Source organism: Lepisosteus oculatus, chromosome 6, assembly GCF_040954835.1.
Source record: "Lepisosteus oculatus isolate fLepOcu1 chromosome 6, fLepOcu1.hap2, whole genome shotgun sequence".
Classification (NCBI taxonomy): Eukaryota; Metazoa; Chordata; class Actinopteri; order Semionotiformes; family Lepisosteidae; genus Lepisosteus; species Lepisosteus oculatus.
Genome location: NC_090701.1, coordinates 34219885 through 34245190, shown reverse-complemented (window position 1 = coordinate 34245190; position 25306 = coordinate 34219885). Strand labels below are relative to the sequence as shown.

At 37.4% G+C, this 25306-nt stretch overlaps 2 protein-coding genes across 7 annotated transcripts in view; one reads left to right on the top strand and one right to left on the bottom strand.

The window, feature by feature from the left end:
* Window positions 1-3294, bottom strand: part of nktr (natural killer cell triggering receptor) — a 42117-nt gene extending 38823 nt beyond the window's left edge. For all 3 annotated transcript variants that reach the window (XM_015354179.2, XM_069191207.1, XM_069191208.1), the window contains exon 1: window positions 3215-3294. The gene's annotated coding sequence lies outside the window, so the exon portion shown is untranslated. The remainder of the gene's footprint in view (window positions 1-3214) is intronic.
* Window positions 3295-8004: 4710 nt separating this feature from the next.
* Window positions 8005-25306, top strand: part of sec22c (SEC22 homolog C, vesicle trafficking protein) — a 123559-nt gene continuing 106257 nt past the window's right edge. For 3 of the 4 annotated variants that reach the window (XM_015354183.2, XM_015354184.2, XM_069191206.1), the window contains exons 1-6: window positions 8005-8179; window positions 10252-10463; window positions 10819-10982; window positions 11894-12073; window positions 13064-13182; window positions 13613-13678. In XM_015354183.2, the coding sequence (XP_015209669.2) occupies window positions 10282-10463; window positions 10819-10982; window positions 11894-12073; window positions 13064-13182; window positions 13613-13678 (711 nt within the window). In that variant the 5' untranslated portion in view covers window positions 8005-8179; window positions 10252-10281. Of the gene's footprint in view, window positions 8180-10251; window positions 10464-10818; window positions 10983-11893; window positions 12074-13063; window positions 13183-13612; window positions 13679-14275; window positions 14794-25306 lie in introns of those variants that run through there. The other variant, XM_069191205.1, reaches the window with a different exon arrangement.

Here is a 25306-nt window from a genome sequence, read left to right as displayed (position 1 = left end):
ACTGTTAAATTACACTTAGATCACTTGATTCTTACCTTTCTCCTACATTTACTTAATCATTAATGGTAACAAAAAGCAGTTCTGATTCCTTGTAAGTTACTCAAAACAGGGACTCTATACTCAATTATGCAACTATACAGACTTCTACAAAGTGAGATGCAGGTACCATCATCATCTCTAAATAACGCAGTTCAAAGACTAGTTTTTTTAAGGAACAAGTACAGGTTTATTCCATGTTGAACAGAGAAGAAAAGAAACATTTTGGCTGTGAAATCCAACATCTTGTAGTTTTTCTTAATGTGAACTCCATTGCTAAGGTAATTTTTTTCAAATGAACACTGTTACTTTGCCTCTTCTCAATTTTCTTTCTTTTTTGGCTGCAACACAACTTTAATAAAGTTAGTGGAGTATTTTTTTTGTTTCACTACTCTCTCATCCTAGCGTTAATCCCACATCAGCAGGGTCCGCTTGTCGGCACGCCCGTCTACATTTGGTGGTTTGAACCAAATCTTTGAGCTGACGTTGCCATTAAATGCGACCGAGAATACTACACCCGGCACATCGCTCCGCCTGCCGCCGGAGGGGGGAGGAGAACAAAGTAATGTAGCCAATTTATAGAGGGGGATTATTAGGAGGCATGGGAAATTTGGCCAGGATGCCAGGGTTACACCCCTACTCTTTTTGAGAAACACCCTGGGATTTTTAATGACCACAGAGAGTCAGGACCTCGGTTTTACGTCTCATCCGAAAGACGGCGCTTGTTTACAGTATAGTGTCCCTATAATTATACTGGGGTATTAGGACCCACATGGACTCCAGGGTGAACGCCCCCTGCTGGCCTCACTAACACCTCTTCCAGCAGCAACCTTAGTTTTTCCCCAGGAGGTCTCCTATCCAGGTACTGACCATGCTCACACCTGCTTAGCTTCCTTATGTTTCACTACTAGCAAAGGAAAACTCTAAAACTGGGAAATGTCTTAAACAGGAAATAAATATTAGCCAGCTTAATGTGGTCCATCTGTTCTCTGTCAACACTTCAGATAGCCGTGTGGCACAAAGGTAAAACAAATGATTTATTAAAGTACTTTTTGGTAGGAGCAATGTTTCTTACTGGTTCTATTGTAACTTATATTTGGTTCCGTCTCTTCATATGGAAAGAGCTAATATTGCTACACAAACTTCACAGCACACAGTTCTTTTTTCTGTTCTAAATCCAACTAACAAACATACTTAAACTTCCCATCAGCTTCAATGTAATTGAACTTCTAATCATATTTCTATCCATCCTTCATGAATTAGGCCTACAGCCTGTGTGCACATATCACTATTACTCATGAAGCATACTAAACAAACAGTACAATGCTAACTATTTCTAAAAGCACTGACCTGCATGTCAAATGTGGAACAATACAGGAAGCAAATGCTATGGTATAAAAATTGGATTTTATAATTTATTTAAAGAAATTTGTAATATTTTTTTATCTCTATACACAGTATGCGGCTTCTCAGCAGGAACATGTGCTTTTTGACTTTTTAAAACTGGAAAAAAAGTAACTAAATGGAGTTTGGAAATTTGTAATATTTTTCTGTCTCTATATATGTAGCCTTTCAGCAGGTTTTTTTTAACTTGTAGTAGTGGAACAAAATAATCTATAATGTTTGGATTCTCCACAAGTAGTTGAAAATTAGTTTTAGAAAACCTATAAAACTAATTTCACCAACGAAGATGTGAGGATGCAACTCTGCAACCCATCAGAAATACTATGCAAGATTGAAATATTAAAAAAATTCCCATCTTGGGCAGGCTTCCAATTTAAATGCATCCATTTACACTTGAGTGCACATAGGTCAAAGGAGCTGTTAAGAAATTACTCAAATTCTGCATACTTCTTCAGCCATGCATAACAACCATGTGTGCAGATATTCCAGACAATTAGATGTACTCTAAGATGCATCTGAACCATCAGTTAGCCAGTATAACAATTTAGTATTATACATAATATTAAAAAGAACAAAAACAACAAGTACTGGACTAGTAATTGATTATCTATTACTAAAATAAAAATGTGCTACTGAGTTTCAGGTGGAGATGATATTTGGAAACTTATAATCATAGTATAGAAAAAAAACATTCTAAAACAATGTACCAGGTGTAGTTCCTAAACAATTTAAGGACGGGATTTATTTTTCCTTGCTAATTAATCAGAATGAATGGTTACATCAACAGCACACGGCGAGCTAGTGATTTTACTACAATACGAATAAGTTACATCAATTTTGTGTTGACAGCAACAAAATCAGTCTGACTAGAAAGCAACGAGGAGGTTTTCGCTCCGACAACATAACTTAAATCTATAAAATAAAAAGAATGCAATTTTTACTACAGCCTAAGTGAAACAAAATGTTGTACTACAACATATCAATGGACAGATGTCTACAACGAACTCTATTAAGCTCTAAAGTTTAACTGTCAGCTAAATCATGATTTATTCCTTATTCATTTTAACCTTCTGTGGGTATCTTCTTCCTTTTAAACGAAACGCAAAAATGGGAATAATTTATTTTCAACACATTGAAGTTCAAATATATTTGTAGAATGGCGTCATCTGTCGTCTTAAAGGACCTCTTAACTCAAAGACCAGCGATTCTGCATCACAGAAGTTACTGCGAAAGCCAAGACAACACAAGAATTCATGAACACGAAATTCACATTTCGCTACAGTATCGTTAGATGTAAAATACAAGGGTCTGATTTTTGACAATCCTGGTAAATTGACGATTATACAGAAAAAAGGCGAAAGGGAGAGGGGGTGGGGACGACGACAGTAATCCATTACCAACCAAATCCGGATCTTAATCTCTCTCGCGAAGTGAAAGCAAAAGTCTCACTTGAACGTTGTCATTAAAACCACAATCAGTCTTAACTTCACACACACATATAATGTAACTGCATTTCTTTTAAAAGAAATGCAGGTTTTACCTCTATAATTCCACAACTACACACAAAGAATACACTTAACTCTCTGACGAGTTTCATTCCCCTTCCACGAAACAACATAATACAGTTATATTAGAAGGCCTGATGAGGGGACTTTTGTTTTCGGTTTTGGTTTTATGCCCATGAGAGATATATGATTTGCCTCAAGTCCGGTTTATAATCACACATATTTGAGAAATTATTCCAAATAATTTGCACAGCAAACTCTGCTCTTACCTGCGCTCCGTGCTTATGGCTGCGACTGAAAAATGATCTTGCTTGCGCTGCCTCTGAGGGCTCTTCCTGCCACCCGTTGGCTGCCGGGAATTTGGAGGATTCGTTTTAAAGACAAAGCTCAGACCGAGGGGCACAGTGCAGGATTTCTATGATGTGAAAAGTGAAACCTAAGATGAACTTCAGTTAGATCGATGTGTTGTATTTGTTTTGGTGTTATTCAGTTTTCATTTATTTGAGAATTGTGTGTTGTCATCTAATGTTGATTAGAATACGTAAGTCTTCAAATATCTTAACAATTGAATGAAACAATGCGTTTCATACTGTATATACAAAAGTACCCGAGTCCATAGAGAACCTACTGTATAAATTAGCACCGTATAGACTGGAACTTTCTCGTTACCTACAACAAATCTTTGCCAGTGCTTTTAACCAACTTTTTATATCGCCCGCTTAAGTCAAAATCCAAATTTCTCACAGGGGAAAGATACTGTACTGTACGTACTTCGCAGCACTTGTAAAGGCTGACAGAGATATCCCGAAGAGATCTCATTTTAAATGCTTGGTACTGTAATTTGATCTGTGGGTCACGAGTGCCTATAATCATGAGCTATTACACTTAAATATTTCCTAAGAGGTATTTCTAGAAGAGGTTTCAAATTTTCTACCCAGTCTTACATAAGGACAAAAAGAGAGCTACCCTAAAATATAGATTACGACATTAAAGGTTTAACAGTACACAATCACTATTAAACGTTTTGTGCAGAGAACTGTAGAATATAGAAATTTACCAAAGTATTTTTTTATTTTCATTTTATGTTAGATTCACCTATTTATTTCATATTTTAATAGGGGTATGCTAGTCTTTTTGCAAATGTTACAAAGTCTTCAGATTGAACAACATTTTTTTGTAATTAAAGAAATCTTCTCAATAATTCTATTATTTTCTTGGAGGCAATGAAACAAAGTTCAGTTTCCATTCTGCCTGACAAAACTTTATCTCAGTAAATGGCATATCTACTGTATCTTCCACACATATTGATTTTGGTAAATAGAACACTTACATTACTGAGAAATGTACTAACAACCAATCTAGAGCTACAAAAGATGGCTTTCATTCTAGTAAAACAATGTCTACATCTGTTCAAAGGTGCTAAGTGTAGCTTTAAAATGAGAATTTAAATGTTGAGTGGGTTGAATTGGCAAGATTGTCTGACAGATGTTTTGCTTTAAGGATGATACAAATGGACCTCATTCAGATTTACATATTATGTGTTTTATGGTATGATGATGCAAATATGTATTTCTGCTCAGTATCTTAATCCAGCAATTTAACTGGCATTTTAGTCAGCGGTAATGATCGAGTATTCTTAACTGATTACAGTTTATACCCACCTCTTAAAAACCTTTAACCTTTTCCTTCTTTTGTTCTGAGCTTGACTGCTGAATGACTTTGCTACTTGGTAACTTCAGTGGTATTTAAAATCACACCTTACCTCTTAATTATTGGTTCAAGTAGGCGTAATTCCCCCTCTCTTAATTCTTCTAAGTAATAACAAAATTACTTTGAAAATAAGTGTTTTGCATAGATAATTATTATTGTTATACTTTAACCATTATTTTGAACTAAACATTAACTACATTAAAATACAAAACCTTCACATTTCATACCACACTATAAATGTTCAAAATAAACAGAATTTTAATACCTATACAGCTTGAGGAATTACTACAGAGTTTATCATATTAAATCTGCAGAATCAAAGATTTTGAAAACATTTTGTATTAGAAGTTTTTATAATAATTCTCTCATATCTTTTAGTTTCTTAAATGTCTCACCAAGTTCACCAAATGAGGTAAACAGTATATGTGGAATTCCTATATTCTTAATTTATTCACAGCACTTATTTTTATTGATTGTTTCTTTACAAGTGATTGGCAAAATACAAAATGAACATGGATGAAATAATAATGACTGATATTACCTTCTATAATCATGCACATACTATTGGGCACTGTGACTAAGGATCTGTGCCTGTGGCTGGGAGGTTGCTAGTTGAAATCCCACAGCCAGCAGAGGAATCCTACTCCGTTGGGCCCCTGAACAAGGCCCTTAACCCCAACTGCTTCAGGGCACTGTATAAATGCCTGTGCTCTGACCCCAAGCATCTCTCTCCCCACCTGTGTATCTCATGGAGAGCAAGCTGGAGTATGGGAAAAGACAAATTCCTAATACAAGAAATTGTTTATGGTCAATAAAGTGATCTTATCTTATTGCATTTAATGTAAATGCTTTAATTCACACTCCTAGTGTTGTTATGAGAGGTGGATTTGAATACAAATTCCAGTTTTACATATATATCTACTAAAGACATACACGTATGGCAAGTAATAAAAAGAGTTCCCCATGCTTAGTATGGAAAAATTACCAAATTTTAGGCTCACATTATTCCTGTTTCTGTTGCTAAAGATATTTAGGGGTCTTGAAAGACAAAACGAATACATTATTATGTGCCTTACTACATTGCTTTAAAGATTCCTGATGAGTGCGGCCAATCTATTTAATTTGACTGCTAGTAACTTTATGTTTCAAGAATTCTTTTCCTTCCTTAAAAGATCTTATGTTGTGGGATTCAACTGCATATCCTGCAAGCTTCATCCAGTAACTCACATTCCCCTGTGTAAAACTGTCTCCTGTTTTCTGTCTGGAATGGACTTAATTTATACTTATATTAACTTATATTAAAGTTATATACTTATTTCATCAGGCCCTGCTGGTCTTGAAAAAGACCTTTAAATTGACTGGTCAATGCTTTTCATGATTTTAAATACCTGTTTTGATGCTCACATGTAATCATCCAATCTCCTTAATCCAGTGGTTCCTAACCCAAGTCCTAAAGGATCACTGTCTTCTGGTTACTAGTTCCAAATGATTTCTTAATCACAGATTAATTGATTTCAGCTTTGTATCTGAGGATTTTTTTTTAATTTTTAGGTAGAATAGGGTTTATTATTAGTCTCAGTTAGTCTCATGTATCAATTTTTGAGTTTCAGAACTGTCCTCATTCAGGTGTGTGGCCTAAAATGTAACCTACTGGACTTCTGCAGTAAGAAAAATCCTAATCATGGGAATATTTGATACATTGCCATTCCCAAGTGTGTCTGTTGATTGTAAATTGATCATCTAATCAAGAGCTGTGTAGTCAGACAAAGGGATAAGTAAGTTGAGAGGAAAATATATAAAGTGCTTTGATTGCTGTGGGAAATCCTGCAAGTATAGAGTTTTGAAACCCGGGACTAAACAAGCCAGCAAACTAATTAAAGTAATCAATTATCCCTGGAGATTTAGATAGATGGATACTTTATTAATCCTGTTGGGGTAATTGCAGTGCAAGAGCAGCCTGGTACAGTCAACAAAGCACAGTGTAAAAACATTATGCTATAATACACAATACAATACAGTAAGTACAGTCAGTGAGAAGTGCAGTAAAAAGTAAAAAAGGAGTATACAGAAGTGTTCACAGTACAGAAGATAGAAAACAAACCAGAATGTACAGTACAAAAAAAAGATGTATTGCACATTATAAATATATTGCACAAATCCCAAGCATATATTGCACAAAAATCAGTTGTAAACAGGAAATCAAATCAAATCAAAGTTTATTTATCAAATGCAGAACAATACAGCATGCAGCAGTAGTTGCTGTAAACAGATAATTCATGTTTAGTCCAAAAACACATCAATGTTGCCCCTGCCTAGACACACAGTGGACAAGCTGTAGAGTATTTTGGCAAGAGTGGCCCCCCTGTCGCACCGTGGTTGGATCAGCCTATCACTGAACGAGCTTTTCATTCTCACAAGCATGTCATAGAGGGGATGGGAGATGTTGTCCATGACGGCCATTCATTTTGACACCATTCTCCTCTCAGCTAATACCTCCAAGGGGTCCAGATCAGACCCAATGACAGAGCTTGCTCCTTTGATGCATCCCTCTGTTCTAATCCCAGAGCCCCAGCACACCACTGCATAGAAAATGTCACTCGCTACAACCAACTGATAGAACATATAAAGCTCCTTACTACACACAGTGTAGATGGCCTCTGTGTTCTTATTCCATTCCAGTCTATCAAGGATGTGAACACCCAGGTACTTATATGAGTCAACTATCTCCATGCCACTCCCATGGATGCAGACAGGAGTAGGTTGGACCTTCTTCCTCTTGAAGTCTATCACCAACTCCTTCCTCTTTGCCACGTTCAGTTGCAGGTGGTTCTCCCCACACCACTCCACAAAGCTGTTAATCAGTCCTCCATGCTCTTCCTCCTGCCCACCCTCAATACATCCCACAATTGCAGAGTCGTCTGAGAACTGCTGCAGGTGGCACGACTTCGAGTTGTACTTAAAGTCCGAGGTATAGGGGTCACCTAGGGTAAAGATCTCTGTAGAAATATGACATTCCCTTCATTCAAAACTTTTAACAATATAGTGTATTCAATATTTGTTTACGCTTTGTATTGTTTTGTATTGCTTTCCCATACTGTCTGGTTATGTCATATATGACCTACAGTATAGCACTAGTTACTTGCTCAAATAAATTAGGAACGATCTGCCTCTTTAACAATATGGAACTTTAGTCTTAACAAGTTAAATCATATTTTAAAATATTACTTTTAATGATTTTTTTTACATGTACACCTTCCTAGACATAGTCAATGACAATACATTGTTTTACTGTCTTTTTAAGAATCTCCTTCGGAAGGAAACGCACCACAGTTTCCCATGATCCTTAGCTGCTTACAGTGGTAGGACCTGCAAGACCAAGCTGTCAAACTAAAGCAATTGCCATTATTATTGTTACTATTATAAAAATAGCAGCGGTTCCTTGTTGCACATAAAAACATAAATTACATTGCAACTAACGATTTGCATTAAAAGTCCCAAGTCACAATGAACCGAAGGATAATGAGGTAAGAAAATAATCACATCTTACAAGCAACATAACATTATAGGAGACCACTGCTTTGTGCAATTTAAACTCCATTTGGGTAACATGTATTAGCGATCTAAGTTTTAAGTAGTGGCTCTAAAATAATAATTGTGTGGTCTGTTAATCTGAGGACTTGTAGACTGTTTTAATGCTGCACCATGTGAGTGTCGATACAATAAAAGTCAGTTCAGATTATGTAGTCCTCTATGTGAACGCGTGCAGACAGTAAACCGATTTCTAAATGCTAGTTTACCGCAGCCCCCTTTACATATGTATTAATGATGTAAGGGTTAATCGGTATTAGTTATATATAAATTATAATTAGATATAACCAATATAGAATTTGATAGCTATAGGCTTTCGTTATTCGTTTTTGACATACTGTACATTCGGAAGTATTGGGTGTAGCAAATCACAGCTAATGTAAACGACTATTTGTGAGAATTTATTGGAGCGAAATTATGTTTAACATACTTTATTAAGGGATGTTTAGCAGGTCATTCAAAGTCATCACTTGCAAAACTAGCAATCCGTCAGTTTAGCGTTGCAAAGACAGGTGACAAGTGTCCGTTTAGGTGTTCGATGTAAAATTATGTACAGTACGATTTCTAATTTAGTTAAAATTATAGAGAACCGAACGTGTTGATCTGTATACAATGAAAGCAGAACGTAATAAGCAAGGAATAACTAATTTTGTGGGGAAAATGATCTAAATCTCAAAGTCCGTTAGTCCAAGTTCAGATGGGCCTCCCTTAATTACAAGCAAGCTATGGGGATAAAAGCAAAACATCCGGGACTCGGCTGTAACTTGTTTCGTCATAGGAAATTTAGATCTGAGCCAAAAACTGGTTTGAAATTGTATAGAGGAATTAACATATTGGTTCGTGAGGGGTTTACACATTTCACAGTGGTTCGTAGACGGTAGTTAGTCGGGTTATAGTAAACGATTTTAATTATGCTATACATACATATCGAGACAATGGAATAATAATATAACTTATTTAGTCAATTTAGGATATAGAGCGAAACATTTTTCTATAATCCTTTTTCAGACACATGGAACATGCACAGTTATACCGCGCACATCAAAATGCTAATAAATGTACTGTATGAAGTTCCTTTAAATTTACCTGAAGCCACTTTAAAGGGGACCAAACGTATGATTTGTAATGAAAGACAGCAGAACAGCACAGGAAATTTATAAGCATCAATGTGATGGGAGACAGTACATCAGTAAGGCTTTGCGAATAAGACCTCCAGTACTTGCCAGTTTAACGGCAGAGTGGGTGTTTTTTTTCTGATTTTGAGTTGTCACTAATCAACTCAGCTAACAGCCACAGCCCTGTATTGTAATGGTGATTAAAAGCTTCTTCTGTCTTGTTCCTGAGCTGCATGTTATTTGACAGGCTGCACGCTCCACAGTGAACTATAGGAGAGGAAGCAGTGACTGGAGGAGTTATGCATCCCTCTTTGACAGTGTTGCAAGCTCACAGGGCTTGGCAAGTCTTAAGGGGCTCTCTTGCAGAGCAAACCAGGGAGACCCGACTCAGGCATGGTTAGTGAACTGACATATCCCAAGACTGAAATGGAGATCCATCCATCCATCCAACTTCATCCAATTAAGGGCCGTGGATGAGCCAGATCCTATCCTGGCAAGCAGCGGGCACAAATCAGGATACACCCTGGATAAGATGCCAGCCCATCACAGGGCACATACAAACAAGCACACACTCACACCAGGGACAATTTTCTCAGAAGCCAATTAACCTACCAGTATACTGTATGTTTGGACTGTGGGACAAAACCGGAGCATCCAGAGGAATCCCATGTGAACTCCAGGAGGACATACAAACTCCAAACAGACAGCACCCCAGTTCCGAAACTGAACACAGAGCCCTGCGCTGAGAGACAGGAATGCTAACCACTGTATCACCGTGCTGCCCTGTTCAACCACTCATGTTTAGTTATTTGTTTGCACTGCATGGGCAAATACAGTATTCATAAGGATTTGTAAGAAAAAGTGTCAACAGTAACAGTGTGTTTCATCTACAGGCTGTCTCTTCACAAGTGCCACCGTGGACCATGTCACTGATCCTGTTTGCCTTTGTGGTGCGGGTTAGGGATGGGCTCCCGCTGTCAGCGTCCACGGATTTTGAACACAACAGGGAATTGCATGAGCGCAAACAGCAGCTGAAGACGATATCGAAGGCACTGACATTGTTTCCAGAGAGAGGGACAGTGAAAGGCCATGAACTCAACATATAGTAGGTTCACTGTGGTTCAATTACTTGCGTCGGATCATTTGTTTTACTGAAGTTGAACGAACCACATTCCTCTACAAATTGTTGGTATAAATCCTCTCTCTTTGAATAGGAAACAAATTCATGTAGAAATCTCTGTGTGGGCGATAAGCAGCATTACTGTAATTATCAAGCCCTGATATTCCTAAAACATTAATTTAGTTAGATATTCCAAGAGCAGGCATTTTTGTTAACAGATTTTTTTTTTACTTTCTGCGTCTGGTATGTCTGAGTTCGTTTTGTCATCAGCTTAGAGCTGAATTAATGTTGAGCACAATAATTTCTACAGTGTAGCTGTTTTACTTGCCTTGTGTTTCAGCTTTATCACGTCAGAAGGAGTTTCCTACATGACTATTTGCTCCAGCGGATTCCCCACCACCATGGCCTTCTGCTTTCTGGAGGACCTCAGATGGGAGTTCACAGCAGCCTTTGACAGCACCACAGTTGCTCTGGCATCCAGACCGTATTCATTCCTGGAATTTGGTGAGCACAGAGAAGAAATTAAAAAAACTGTTCAAGAGCCATATTGTGCTGTTTTTTAGACAGTGACAATTTTTAAAATCCTTAGCTTGGTGTTAAGATGTAAAAGAAAAAAAGTGTCGATATACATGAATGCAGTTGAAAGATTGTAATTGAAATAAAAATTGTCCCATTTTGCCAAAGTAACTTAAATAGCTAGTTGCATAAATTCTCAACAAAAGGATGGTACATTTAGAAGTTAAGTCCTTTAACAGCATGAAATTTTATTTTATATAAACATAAAAGTCTCTGTGTTGCATTAATAGATGCTTATTCTGATTTTTTGCCTTGTTCATCCATATACCTGTAGCATTAGAAATATCATCTTTAGGATATGAATATTTTGCAGGAAACAAGTAAAGCATTATACATTTATAATACATTTATTTATTGAAGCGGAGTGGTGGCACTGTGACACTGTGGCTAAGGATCTGTACCTGTGGCTGGAAGGTTGCCGCTTCAAATCCCGAGGCCGGCAGAGGAATCTGACTCTGAGCCCTGAGCAAGGCCCTTAACCCCAGCTGCTCCAGGGGCGCTGTACAATGGCGGACCCTATGCTCTGACCCCAAGCTTCTCTCCCTGTCTGTGTGTCTGTTTCTCATTGAGAGCAAGCTGGGGTATGCGAAAAAAGACAAATTCCTAATGCAAGAAAATTGTATATGGCTAATAAAATGATCGTATCTCTTATTTTATTGTATGCAACATTCAAGGCTTTAAAAGTTTGTCAGTGCTGTGACAGGGAGTACCTACCATTCAATTGGGTGCTCTATAAACTCTTATTTGGTAGTTTTTGAAATTGATTTCTATTAAGATTAATCTTATCTTTTCATATGAATTAATTGTTGCTTTTCTCCTGAATTTGTACAATAATTTAGACGGTGTCATTCAGAAGATGAAGCATCAGTACAGCAACTGCAACTCCCTCTCACTCTCTATGAGCCTCATGGATATTCAGGAAGACCTCAGGGCAAGGCCTCCCGAAATCCTGAATCTGGAGGAGATGGTGCTGAGCAATGGGACAGCCAATGGGCACACAGAGCCTGTGTCCGGAGCTGGTGAGATTTGCATCTGGTTTAGAACACAAAACAATGTACTGTTATAAATAGGTTTTGATCATTTCACACCTGTGCACCTCTTCAATCTACAGCTGTACATTCAGGTGTCTGTGGTGTCTTTTCATCACCATCAAGCATCGCATGAAAAGACAGTAGCTATTCCACGCAAGTGAAAAGTCAGTGTGGCAGCTAACACGCCTTTATAACACGCAATTAGGGGATCCAGTTTTCTTTGCCAGCCTTCAAAGAATAGGTTTGTAAGATTTCAAAGTTCCCTTCTTACAAAGACTGTTATAAATATAACCAAAGGTTCTTGATTTAACATTTCCAGTAGATGATGTATAGTGTTTGTGTTGGTTTACTTTATGCTTCATCCTTGTGAGCCTTAGGTGGAAGAATAGATCTTTGTGCAATTCATCCTGATTTCTAGCAACCACCTGATAACTCACAAATACTGTGGGGTCCTGATTTGTATAACATGAAATCATGAAATCAGACAAGATCAGACTCTAAGCTCGTGCTTAGGAGCACTTAGTGATAATCTTTTACAGCTGAGTGCCCATATTTTTTCATCTTTTAAGCATATATTTAAAAGGTCTACTTAAATTAAGGAAAATAAAAGACACCTCCCTGGAGCAGGGTCCATGAAAAACTAATGCATTCTTATTCTGTAGTTTAAGATACTCTACACTTACTACTACTATTGCCACTACTACTAATCGTGTTCTTGAGCTTCTTCTTCTGTATCAGTCTCTTCCAACATCTGTCTGGTAGTGTCATTCCAGAATTGAGTTTAAAATCTCCATGATTCAATATACATTGAAATGTGAGGCCCCATGTCTCAGCCCTGAAATCGAGAATGCCCTTTCACGAATGTGAAATGTGTGTTACGAATCCTAGTTTTTAAATTAACTTCAGTCATCTCTTCTGTTTCCTTGGTTTCATGTTTTTTTGGGGGATGCTGTTAAATATGAACATGGAATTTTGAAGGATCAAATCAAAGACTGGAGCCAGTGACAACCTTGGGGATCCTGTCCCTGGTTCTTAACATTATGTGTGCAGCTTTGAACCTCATCCGTGGAGTTCACCTTATCGAATACACTTTTCAGGTAATTCCTCAGTCCAGCAGCTCTTTGGGCAGAACTTGAAGCATTTGAACAATTTTTTTAGCCATTTTTCCATCCAGCAGTTCTCCCGATATTTCAAGCTTTGTACCTGCATGCTTTCCGGGTACTTAAGCAAAAGAAGGTCCTTCTTCACAGTCTTAGAAAATGTTAGAAAGTCATTTTCTCACACAATATAGAAACAACACAATACTCCTTTTAAATTAGGAGGCTCTGTATCACTGTGTCATAGTCATTGCCACGTGACATTATAATAATGTAGCTCAGCAGAAAAAGTAGTTGAATGATGTAACTTATATAACTTCTGTCTTTGGGTTAATTGAGGAAATAATTATATTTTAGGCAGAATTAAGGCACAATCTTTTTTGATTGAAAGTGTTTTAATTTATGTTCTGTTTGGAATTGTCTTCAACAGGATGACAATGAAGGAATATGGAATGTAATAGCTTTTCTGGTAGCTTTTGCCTGCTGTCTTTGTCAGGTAAGCAATATTTTTCACCTTTTTTAAAAGTGTTTCTCTTTATTAATTCACGGTCTATAGCTTATATTTTGGTACCTGATGTTAACATCTTTTGATTCTGGTTGTAATTTCTTTGAATACCCTGCCCTCTAGTGGTCATTTAGACACTAGCGAAAACATTATTATCTCTTGTCCTGTTTGTGAGAACTCTCCATATTTTGAGAGTGAATTTTTCTCCATATTCAGTATTAAAATAATAACTCCTGAGCATCAGACTTTTGTGTGTGAAACCTAAGTTGAAACAGTATTTTTTGTACTGTATTTCATTAAAAGTGAAATTGCATTTTGTAATTTCATTACTGTTAATTACTGTTTATTATACATCTGTACCACGCTATATTAGGCTATATTAGGTATAGCCTAATGTTCTCCAGTACACTTTGTGCTTAAGCATGTTTTAATTTCCATTTCTATCTGCAAGGAGCACATAAGGTACATAATTTTGGTCGCTTGCATATTTCCATTTGTCATTCTGTTTTTTTTTAGAAAAATTGTTTTGTACAATACTGAATTTAAAACGTTGGCTTTGAACACATCTATATATTTTTGGGTTCACAGTGCTGCTTGTATTTATTCTACACACCGTCAAAGAAGCTGAAGTCCTTCATTGTACTGACCTTCATTGTTGTGTGTAACATCTTTTTGTTTGGACTGAGGAATATTTGGCAATTGATCTTCCATATAGCAGTGGCTTCCCTTTCCACATACCTGATTTTGACAAGGAAACTTCAAGAAAAGACAAATGACTGTGGGGTCTGAATTCTGAATTTGGCGATTCAGTATCGGGTTGGGGGAAAAAGAAAAAGACAGTGGGAAATCACTGAAGAGGTAATCTGACAAATGCTGTGATAAAGAAAACATGGAGGACCTTCCTTGGTTTTGAAGCACATAACTTATTTGTATCTTTAAAAGAAGTGATGTTGATTTTGCATTGTTTGTGTCCAAATCCACTCTTCTTTATTTATACGTTCAGGTAGTACAGGTTGTGGGTGTGTTGCTGGTCACCTCATTGAGTCGCACACTTGCAGCCATAGACGTACACACAAGGCTGCTGGTGTTAGCATGGCTTCAATAAATCCCTGAGGAAAAAAAAAGCAAAATAAAACTCTGAGAGTTGAAAAGAAATTGGGAAAGAAAAAGTGGAGTAATACGTTTATTAAAGAATTGAGAGCTTATGGAAGTGAAATTATAGTGGTACTATAAGAGATATGATTCCACCTGAAATTTGTGGTCCAAAGTGGTTTCTCTGATTATAAAACATTTGGATCAAAGGGTTGCTTAATGAAAACGTACAAAATGTGTTTAAAACTTTAGAAAGTAAGCCCATCGATTTTGTCTGAAATGTGTCTTTTACTTTCACAATTACAAGACATTATTCAGAACTGATTGCAGGAACCATGAGGAAATGTTTAGCAAGAGTGCAAATCCATCCAAAAACATATCTGATGTAAATTGTTTTTTAACGCTTTAAAGTAATAACCTATGGAAGCCCGTTTCCGCCAGGGAGTAAAAAAAACGCGCTATGGTATCTCAGAATTCCGACTTAGTAAGTCAGAACTGCGACTTAGTATCTCAGAATTGCGACTTAGTAAGTCAAAATTCCGACTTAGTATCTCAGAATTGCGACTTTGCAACTCAGAATTGCGACTTAGTATCTCAGAATTGAGACTTAGCAACTCAGAATTCCGACTTAGTAACTCAGAATTCCGACTTTATATCTCACATTTGTGACTTCGAAATAGCAATATTTCATTGTCTTTCCTTTTGTTATTGTAACGGATTTGGGTTCTAGGGCTTGTGCCCTCGCTGCTCCCACCCTAGTTCGTTCCTCGCTGCACTGGCTCGAACCTGAGTCTTGCCAGCTGAGCTAAAGAAGACCTTCTTTTTTAGGTAAAAAAGGACATACAATGGAAATACGTAAAACGTATGTTTCAGCTTTTATAATTGTGAATTCTTCTGGATGTGAAGTGCCTATTTCTGTATCTTATTTCATACTCTGTCTACGTAAATAAAAACTATTTTTAAAAAGCCCACCGTGCACTATTCCATTCAGGTACTATGGAAACCTCACTGGCGGAAATGGGATTCTATAAAAATTCGTGTAATTAATTTGATTTTTATCAGGGCACTGTACAGGACAAGTCTTCAGGCTTATAGATCCTATGATCCTGTATGATTCATGAAAATAGAGAAACGGAACGGCCGACATACAGGTTGTACGATCTGGTTGCAGTACATCACCCTCCCCTGCACATAACAGGGATGCTGGCCGCCGGGGTTAAAGAAAGTGTTCTTAAAGAAAGTGAGCCAGTGCAGCGAGGCACGAACTAGGGAGGGAGCGGCGAGGGCACAAGCCCTAGAACCCGAATCCGTTACAATAACAAAAGGACAGACAATGAAATATGGCTATTTCGAAGTCGCAAATGTGAGATATAAAGTCGGAATTCTGAGTTACTAACTCGGAATTCTGAGTTGCTAAGTCGCAATTCTGAGTTGCTTAGTCGCAATTCTGAGTTGATAAGTCGGAATTCTGAGATGCTAAGTCGCAATTCTGAGTTACTAAGTCGGAATTCTGAGATACTATAGCGCGTTTTTTTGTACTCTCTGGCGGAAACGGGCTTCCATAAATAACTGATATTTTACAATTGAAGAAAAACTTGGGTTTGCCCCATGTTCCTTTAAAATAAACTCCACGTAAAACTATATGTATAGCCGTGCACAGAGCAATGAAAGATTGTGTGGTTGATGACTGTACAGTTGCTTCTCAGTGATTAGCTAGAATCAGTGGTTTGAAAACAGAATGTGTTGATACCGGCAATAGTAATTTATTGGACCAAATGTAGCCTTTGAAGCTACTAAACTGAATCCAGAATTTTATTTAAAAAATGATTCTAAAATATGTAATATAAATATTAACACAGCATACTGAACTGTATTTTTAAAATGTTCCTTAATCAGTCTTTTCAAGCACTGATAACTGTTTTAAAGATACAGTCTTGCAGAAAAATGTCTTAATACTACAGTAAGTGGACTAGTAATATTTTTGGTGGGTAGCTGCGTCAGCATGCGTAGGCTGCAAAGGAACAAGTAACAGGTTTATTCCATGCTGAATAAAAGAAGAAAACAAGTTTCGGCCGTGGAGCCTTTCGGCCGTGGAGCCTTCTTCAGGTGTGAAGGTGTATTACTTGTTCCTTTGTAGTAATATTTTTGCTGTGTATATTAGCTCTAGTTTAAAAGAAAAGAGACATTTTGTATTTGGATTGAACAGTATGCCTGAGGATAGAAATATATCATGTTTTAAAGCCATAATCAGGGAATGCTCAACAGACAAATATGCACTGATGCAACGCATAGAGCAGTGGTCACTGCACTGAGTTTATATAATGACTAATGGAATACTTCGGAATTGGACTTGCCGTATAGAATTAGCACTTTAATCAGTGTTTGTTTAAAATTTTCTATAATTAATTAGTTCGAATTTGTGGGAAAAAAACAAACATTTAACCTACTGTAGATCATGAAGCAGAGATTTGGCTAGCCCTCAGACATCAGGGGCATTTCAGGCTGTGTGTTTTGTTGTTTACAAGTCACAGAAACAGGGATAATGCAGGTATGGAAAAACACTTGGGTTATTTGAATGGCTTACATATTTTCCCTGTAGGAAAATGGAAATTGAATGTAGAGGTTTTCAATCAGTGTTCATTTATATCTATACTTAGAGGGTAACAAATTACAAACTACACAAATGGTATTGGTTCCTATAGTCATTTGCTTGTGTTTTTAATGTCTCTCTGCATAGAAATGTGTAGGATATGTAATAACCAGATTGTACTTATAAAAGTTTATAAATCTGTAGTTTCTTAAGGAAATGGACAAAATTGTAACTGAAAAATGGCTAGTCTTACGACCTACGTTTGGTTGAAAATTAGGTCTGCATTGGTTATTAGTGTTTCATCTCTATTTTTTTCTTGATGAACTTTTATTAAGAGAACCTGGAGAATACCTGGGAACTTATCCTTATCCAAACATGGGTTTTGAACAGCCATTTAAGTTGAAGGGATGCTGTAGAATTTTCTCAGGCCGAAAGCTGAAAATACTACTTGAAATTGTCTGATTAGTACGGAATATTAGGACATCAGTATGCATTTGCCATGGTTAACGTTTCATCAAGGCATTTGATTTGTGCCAATTTGGCTTCTTTTCAGCATATATAAGCATAAATAAACCAAATAACATCTTCTCAAATAAAATGTCAAATTTTGATTAATTTATTTAACAGATGTGAGAAAGGAAGTAAGCTACAGATTTTAAAAATCACAATGTTTATACAAATCGTACACAATTTTATGATGGTATTATACTGAAAATATAACCAAATGTTTGTCTAACCTGCGTTAAAGCCTGATCAGGGGTCTGTTTCATGAAAGTAGTGGTCTTGAAACATATTGCATTTGCTAGATCACATTGTGATCAAATTTTCCAAACTGAGAATGTTTGAAAATAACTGATAAATATAATTAAATACCATCGTTGAAAAAATGAGTATTTTACAAATTATTTGTAGGTCTGCAGGATTGTGGATTGTTTCCAAAAGCTATAGCTCATTACAGATACAGCTAAACTGTTTAGTTTTTTTGTTATTTACATTTGTTAGTCTTCCTTCTTGTATTGTCTGTATAATACTGTATTAAATTGCTATTGAAATTCTGATGCGATATTATACTGTACTGTATAATATTATACTGCATACTGTACATAAAGAATAATGTAGAGGTGGCCATTCATAGTAATTCTTTTTCATTAAGAAAACTGAACTTTATTCTGAAGTAAAGACACAACATTGTTTGGATATTTGTCATCCATCAACTGTTTTTGTACTGTACATTTTCTTTTTTCTAAATAAAAAAGGCCATTGAGTGCCAGTGTATTGAACAAAATGTAAAAAAACTGCATTGAATCATAGCTACAGAACATGTACTCATTTTTTTCTAAGAATTTTTAGAAATTGGAATAACTCATTATTTTAATGCAATATTTTTTATTCGATACCCATGCAAATCTGGAATTGCCAATTGTGCCTTTATGTCTTGGATCACTGTAACACAGCAGTGACCCTGGTACCCCTAAAAAGGAAAATGAGGAAGTTCAGACAGATTCCTCGAACCTGCTCACTCACAAAGCCATTCATCTTTTGACACATGATAAGCTCTTTGGCGATGTATGGGAGGTTCACTGTCAATCAATAATAATAAAAATGTATAATTGCTTACAGTTATATAGCAATTTTCTGGACATTCCACTCAAAGCTCTTTACAGGTAATGGGGACTCCCCTCCACCACCACCAATGTGCAGCCCCACCTGGATGATGCGACGGCAGCCATAGTGCACCAGTATTCTCACCACACACCAGCTATCAGTGGGGAGGAGAACAGAGTGATGAAGCCAATTCAGAGATGGGGATTATTAGGAGGCCATGATTGGTAAAGGCCAATGAGAAATTTGGCCAGCTTGCCGGGTTTACACCCCTAGTCTTTTCGAGAAACACCCTGGGATTTTTTATGACTTCAAAGAGTCAGGACCTTGGTTTTATGTCTCACCCAAAGGACGGCACCTTTTTACAGTTTAGTGTCCCTGTCCTTTTACTGGGACATTAGGACCCACACAGACTACAGGGTGAGCACCCCCTGTTGGCCCCACTAACACCTCTTCCACCAGCAACTTTAGTTTTCCTCAGCAGGTCTCCCATTCAGGGACTGACCAGGCTTACACCTTATTAGCTTCAGTGGGTTGTCAGCTGTGAGCTGAAGGGTGGTATGGCTGCTGGCTTCTTAATTAGAGAAGAGGCTTGTCCCTCACTTATGTCAGTGCAAGCCTGCAGGCACCCGAGAAATCCCAGGAGTCACGGTTTCACTCTGAATACAGAGAGCACTGGCCAGCTAATCCCAGCCTGACCCTTGGTGGTGCTGAGCTAATGTTTTGCTGGTCACAGTTACAGACGGCTGTTGACAGTGTCTTACAATGTAATGTATAGGTTCCAGGCAGCAGAGCACGACTTGTGCTTGTTCTCAATGACCCATTTGGGAGGCAGCAGGGTTAGGCATTTTTATGGCAGTTATGGATGTAGTGTTTAAATGCATTTTCTCCTTGGATTTTCTCTGGCCAGTTTTTGCATTCTGTGTTGCAGTTTTCAGAATAAGAGCAGAGTTGGGGCGTTTAATTAAAAAAAGTTTGCTACTCATTTTTTTCAGAAGAAGATAATATGCCATTACATATTAATTAATTGCACATTATATTACTTGTTACTGTACATTTGTTTCTCTTGTCCTGTGAAACAATTGTGACGATCCCCCATAGAATGATAATTTGATTATTAATACATGCCTTGTAGACAAACATGGTGAATTCTGGTTTATCCTCATAAATCTCTGTGCCTAAGCTGGCTCTGTGGTCCCATTGTGCATGCACGTAATTACAGCCTTGTCCTTAATACAGCACCTGGGCTTAATGTATTTGTTGAATAACCAACCACAGGCAGATGGGAGTGGGTGGTAGATAAATAGGGATTTTTTTGTTAATTAACCCTTTGCGGATGATTCTTGTATGAAAGCAATTGTGTGAGCAATTTTCTGAAGTTGTCTTTGACAGTAACTCAAAATATAAATCACATCTGACAGACTTGTTTGACAGATTTGTGGGGAAGCTACTTATATACTATACTTATTATACTAATATACTACAAAGATCATCTGTATAACAGTATTATTTTCTGGGGGATATCTGGCATGAAAGTAGGTCTTGCTTAACTATACAAGTTCTTTGTACAAGCTACCTAGCTATGTTGTTGACAATGATACCTGGTTTCCTTTAAGAGTACACTGAATGTGATCCCAGACTAATTATCTACTAGCTACCGTACAAGCTACAGTAGAAGGACCATATCGCCTCCTCTCATTTCCAACTCTCCTTATTTTACTAACATCAGTGTGAAGTTACAGCCAGAGATGACTCTTTTGCTGCAATGTGTTAATAGCAAACTGGAACTGAATAACTATTTTTCCCTAAACATTCAATATTTGTAGTGCATAGCAGCAGAAATTACATAATATTAAAAATATCATGAATGTAATAAGCACAGAGAGAATTACTGAATTTCCACTATCTCCCTGAGGCCATGTATCTTTCCTGGTTATAGAATTCATAATTGCTTCCAAAATCCAAGTTTTAAAGATATTTTAAATTAACGTACTAAGGTGAAAAATGAATGTTTTTCTAGCAAATTTAGACATGGGCGAATCACATAAGATTAAAAACACTGAATGCCAGAGTCTACAGCAGGGCCCGATAAGAAACTATTTGGAGGTAAGAAGAAAAGGAATATTAATTCATTTTCAGTGATAGAGTCACTGTTAATATGTCAATTTTTATTCCCATTAAAATGGGATTGTTATTTGCTTATATTATTTTCTCACAGTCAAGAAACTGAATGTAGCTTAAAATAAATAGGATAATTTATTGTGTGCTGTTTTATACTCGGCAGTTGTGTATAAAGCAATACTTAATTTGAATGCCAGATGGCACTGCTGCACAGACTGCATGTGTTTTGTGTACTTTCATAGATATTCTAATAATGGTGTAATTTTACTTGTCAGGTACCTCAGCTCAACTACATCGTTTAGATGTACAGCACAGAATGCAACAAAAAACAATGGCAAAAGTAACTGCAATACTATTATTCCCATCATAATTCTTTAACTCGTTTAATTACCTCATTACCATCAAACTAATATAACCGTAGCACATTGTGTATGTAATGCATTAACCCCAACCCTGTATTATATTGATACCTGGTTTGTCCAAGTTTATTCTGATTTTTAGATCCATACATAACTTTATATTATCTTTGTCCTAGTACTTAATAATTTATTTGACTAATATAAATGTGCAGTAATAATAAGCAACTTTCTCAATGTACAGTATATTAAAACTCAAGCTTTAATATTAAAACACATGTATCCTGCATGCTGCCTGAATTTCCACCTTCCAATAGAAGTGCATAGATGTCTTGGCTTCTGATAATGATAAGGAATTTTAAAAAAGCATTTTAAAGCTAGGAACTATATACATATCCACAACACCTGCATGTCAAGTAAAATGTAGCAAAAAATACAAAAGGGTATAAGATGTACAGTATGTGATATTTTTTGTTTGTAATTATTATTGTTTCTTTCTCCCCTATATTGCATGTATTACATATTTTAACTGGCTGTATTACGAGATTAATATACAGTGGTGTGAAAAAGTGTTTGCCCCCTTCCTGATTTTTTATTTTTTTGCATGTTTGTCACACTGAAATGTTTCAGATCATCAAACAAATTGAAATATTAGACAAAGATAACACAATTAAACACAAAATGCAGTTTTTAAATGAAGGTTTTAAATGAAGGCCTGATTACTACTGTACCACACCTGTTCTCAATCAAGAAATCACTTAAATAAGACCTGCCTGACAAAGTGAAGTAGACCAAAAGATCCTCAAAAGCTAGAAATCATACTGCGATCCAAAGAAATTCAGGAACAAATGAGAAACAGAGTAATTGAGATTTATCCGTCTAGAAAAAGTAATAAAGCCGTTTCTAAAGGTTTGGGACTCCAGCGAACCACAGTGAGAGCCATTATCCACAAATGGCAAAAACATGGAACAGCGGTGAACCTTCCCAGGAGTGGCCAGCCGACCAAAATTACCCCAAGAGCGCAGCGACGACTCATCCAAGAGGTCAGAAAAAAACCCACAATAACATTCAAAGAACTGCAGGCTTCACTTGCCTCAGTTAAGGTCAGTGTTCATGACTCCACCATAAGAAAGAGACTGGGCAAAAATGGCCTGCATGGCAGAGTTCCTAGACGAAAACCAGTGCTTAGCAAAAAGAACATAAAGGCTCGTCTCAGTTTTGCCAGAAAACATCTCGATGATCCCCAAGACTTTTGGAAAAATACTCTGTGGAGTAATGAGACAAAAGTTGAACTTTTTGGAAGGTGTGTGTCCCATTACATCTGGTGTAAAAGTAACACAGCATTTCAGAAAAGGAACATCATACCAACAGTAAAATATGGTGGTGGTAGTGTGATGGTCTGTGGCTGTTTTGCTGCTTCAGGACCTGGAAGACTTGCTGTGGTAAATGGAACCATGAATTCTGCTGTTTACCAAAAAATCCTGAAGGAGAATGTCTGGCCATCTATTCGTGACCTCAAGCTGAAGCGCACTTGGGTTCTGCAGCAGGATAATGATCCAAAACACACCAGCAAGTCCACTTCTGAATGGCTTAAGAAAAAAAAAATGAAGACTTTGGAGTGGCCTAGTCAAAGTCCTGACCTGATTGAGATGTTGTGGCATGACCTTAAAAAAGCGATTAAGGCTCGAAAACCCTCCAATGTGGCTGAATTACAACAATTCTGCAAAGATGAGTGGGCCAGAATTCCTCCACAGCGCTGTAAAAGACTCATTGCCAGTTATCGCAAAAGCTTGATTGCAGTTGTTGCTGCTAAGGGTGGCCCAACCAGTTATTAGGTTTAGGGGGCAATCACTTTTTCACACAGGGCCATGTAAGTTTGGATTTTTTTTAACTTAATAATAAAAAACTTCATTTATAAACTGCATTTTTTGTTTACTTGTGTTATCTTTGTCTAATATTTCAATTTGTTTGATGATCTGAAACATTTCAGTGTGACAAACATGCAAAAAAATAAGAAATCAGGAAGGGGGCAAACACTTTTTCACACCACTGTAGTTTGGACAAAGGCCAACTTGTTTGCCTGCGCAAACTTAACAACCAAAGCATACTGTAGCAAGCATAGAGAATACCATTCAAGTTAGCTCTTATTGCCTTTCTTGTTTCAAACTGGGCGATTAAATCTTGATTTACCATTTTCGATGCAATGTCTTTCTCGATTGACAGGATAGCAAGACCGCATAGTCTCTCTTGGGACATAGTTGTCCTTAGGTAACTATTAGTTTAAGTTTAGAAAAGCTTTGTTCTCCTGAGGCCACTAAAACTGGAATTGTTAATAAAATTATGTATGCTACTTCAGTGTTTGGGGAACGTTCCTTGGAGGGACCTTAAAAACTGAAGGACTTGAACTACCGCAGCTGATTCAGCAGGAGTTATTTCTCTAACAATCCGGAGCTTGTCAAACAACTCAAATGCGTCGATGTCGTGAGAATCTCTGTCTGTCAGAGCACTGCTCAGTGTAGCGTCGGGGCATTCTCTTTTAAAATTTGCCACCAACTTGTTGAGGCTGCAAATAGAGTGTATATCCTTTGAATAGTCCCCAAAGCCGTGACGTTTTTGTAACATTTTGCTATGTCTCCCAATGAAAAATTGTGACATCCACATGGCATAAAGAAGGCCTGGGGGTTGAGTCTAAGAATGGGAGCTTGATCCCCTTGCTGCTCACCTCTCATGTTTGCAGCGTTGTCGAACCCTTGACTCCGACAATCACTGATGTTGGGATCAAGCCTGTCCAGTACAGCTAGAAGGGCATCTCACAGTCCGAGTCCGCTTTGATCAGAGGTTGCAATAAACTCAATGAAATGCTCTTTAACACACCATTCTTGAGTTGTCATGTTCACAAAAGTGCAGACCTAGTGACATTTGTTCCTGATGACTTAAATCAGGTGTACAATCACGTAGTACAGTAAAATATTTTGCTGTCTTTGCATCCCTGATGATAACATGCTTTGCATTGGAGGCCATCATGGTGTAGCGCTTACGGGTTCATGCAGGACAGAGGACAAGCTGAGCCGAAGTAGGGAAACAACCACCAGCTTTTATTCTCCTTTATACAGACACATTAGGAGACCGACGTAACAAGTACACAGGGTTGGGGTGGTAACTTGTTAACAAACTCTACACACCTACTAAGCTTCACAGGACACTTAAACTAACATAAGTCTATTTACATGAGCAGGGTCAGCTGCTGGTCATTGTACGGATCCTTGGACTCCCACTGTCTACAACTCCCAGCCTGCTTTGCGGTACCCTCAGTGCCTAGGTGCACTTCCTCCTCACCACTGGGCGAGGGCGCTACATTAGATATGATTTTATTTTGAATATTGTACCCTAGGTAGTGATCATGAATTTAATTGTCGTTTATTCACCTGGCATGCTCCTGTATAACAGAGTCAAATTTGGCCATCATTTCAATGAGGCCCAAAAAAATACTATTGCTTGGTTCATACAGTTTGGAGTTAGTCCCATGAAATGCCAGATATTGTATGGCAGCGAGGATTAATGTTAAGACAGCCTGCCAATGGGCCTTTTTCCTGCACATTTCTCTGTGAATGTTTTCTTCAATTGTTTTCTGTTCAGAGATTCGGTCTTTTGCTTCCAGCCATTTCTTTGAGTTCACGACATGCTCATGAGAGGATTTGTGCAACCTAAGTTTCTCAGCTAAATGTTTTCAGTCTCTGTTGCCTTGATTTACCAGTTTGCTAGTGCTTGAGCTAAAGAGTAGCTTTAATGGAAGCAAAAGACTGCATCAAGCTTTTTGGAGTAAATTAACCATTGTCTTTCTACAGTCTCACCGTTAAC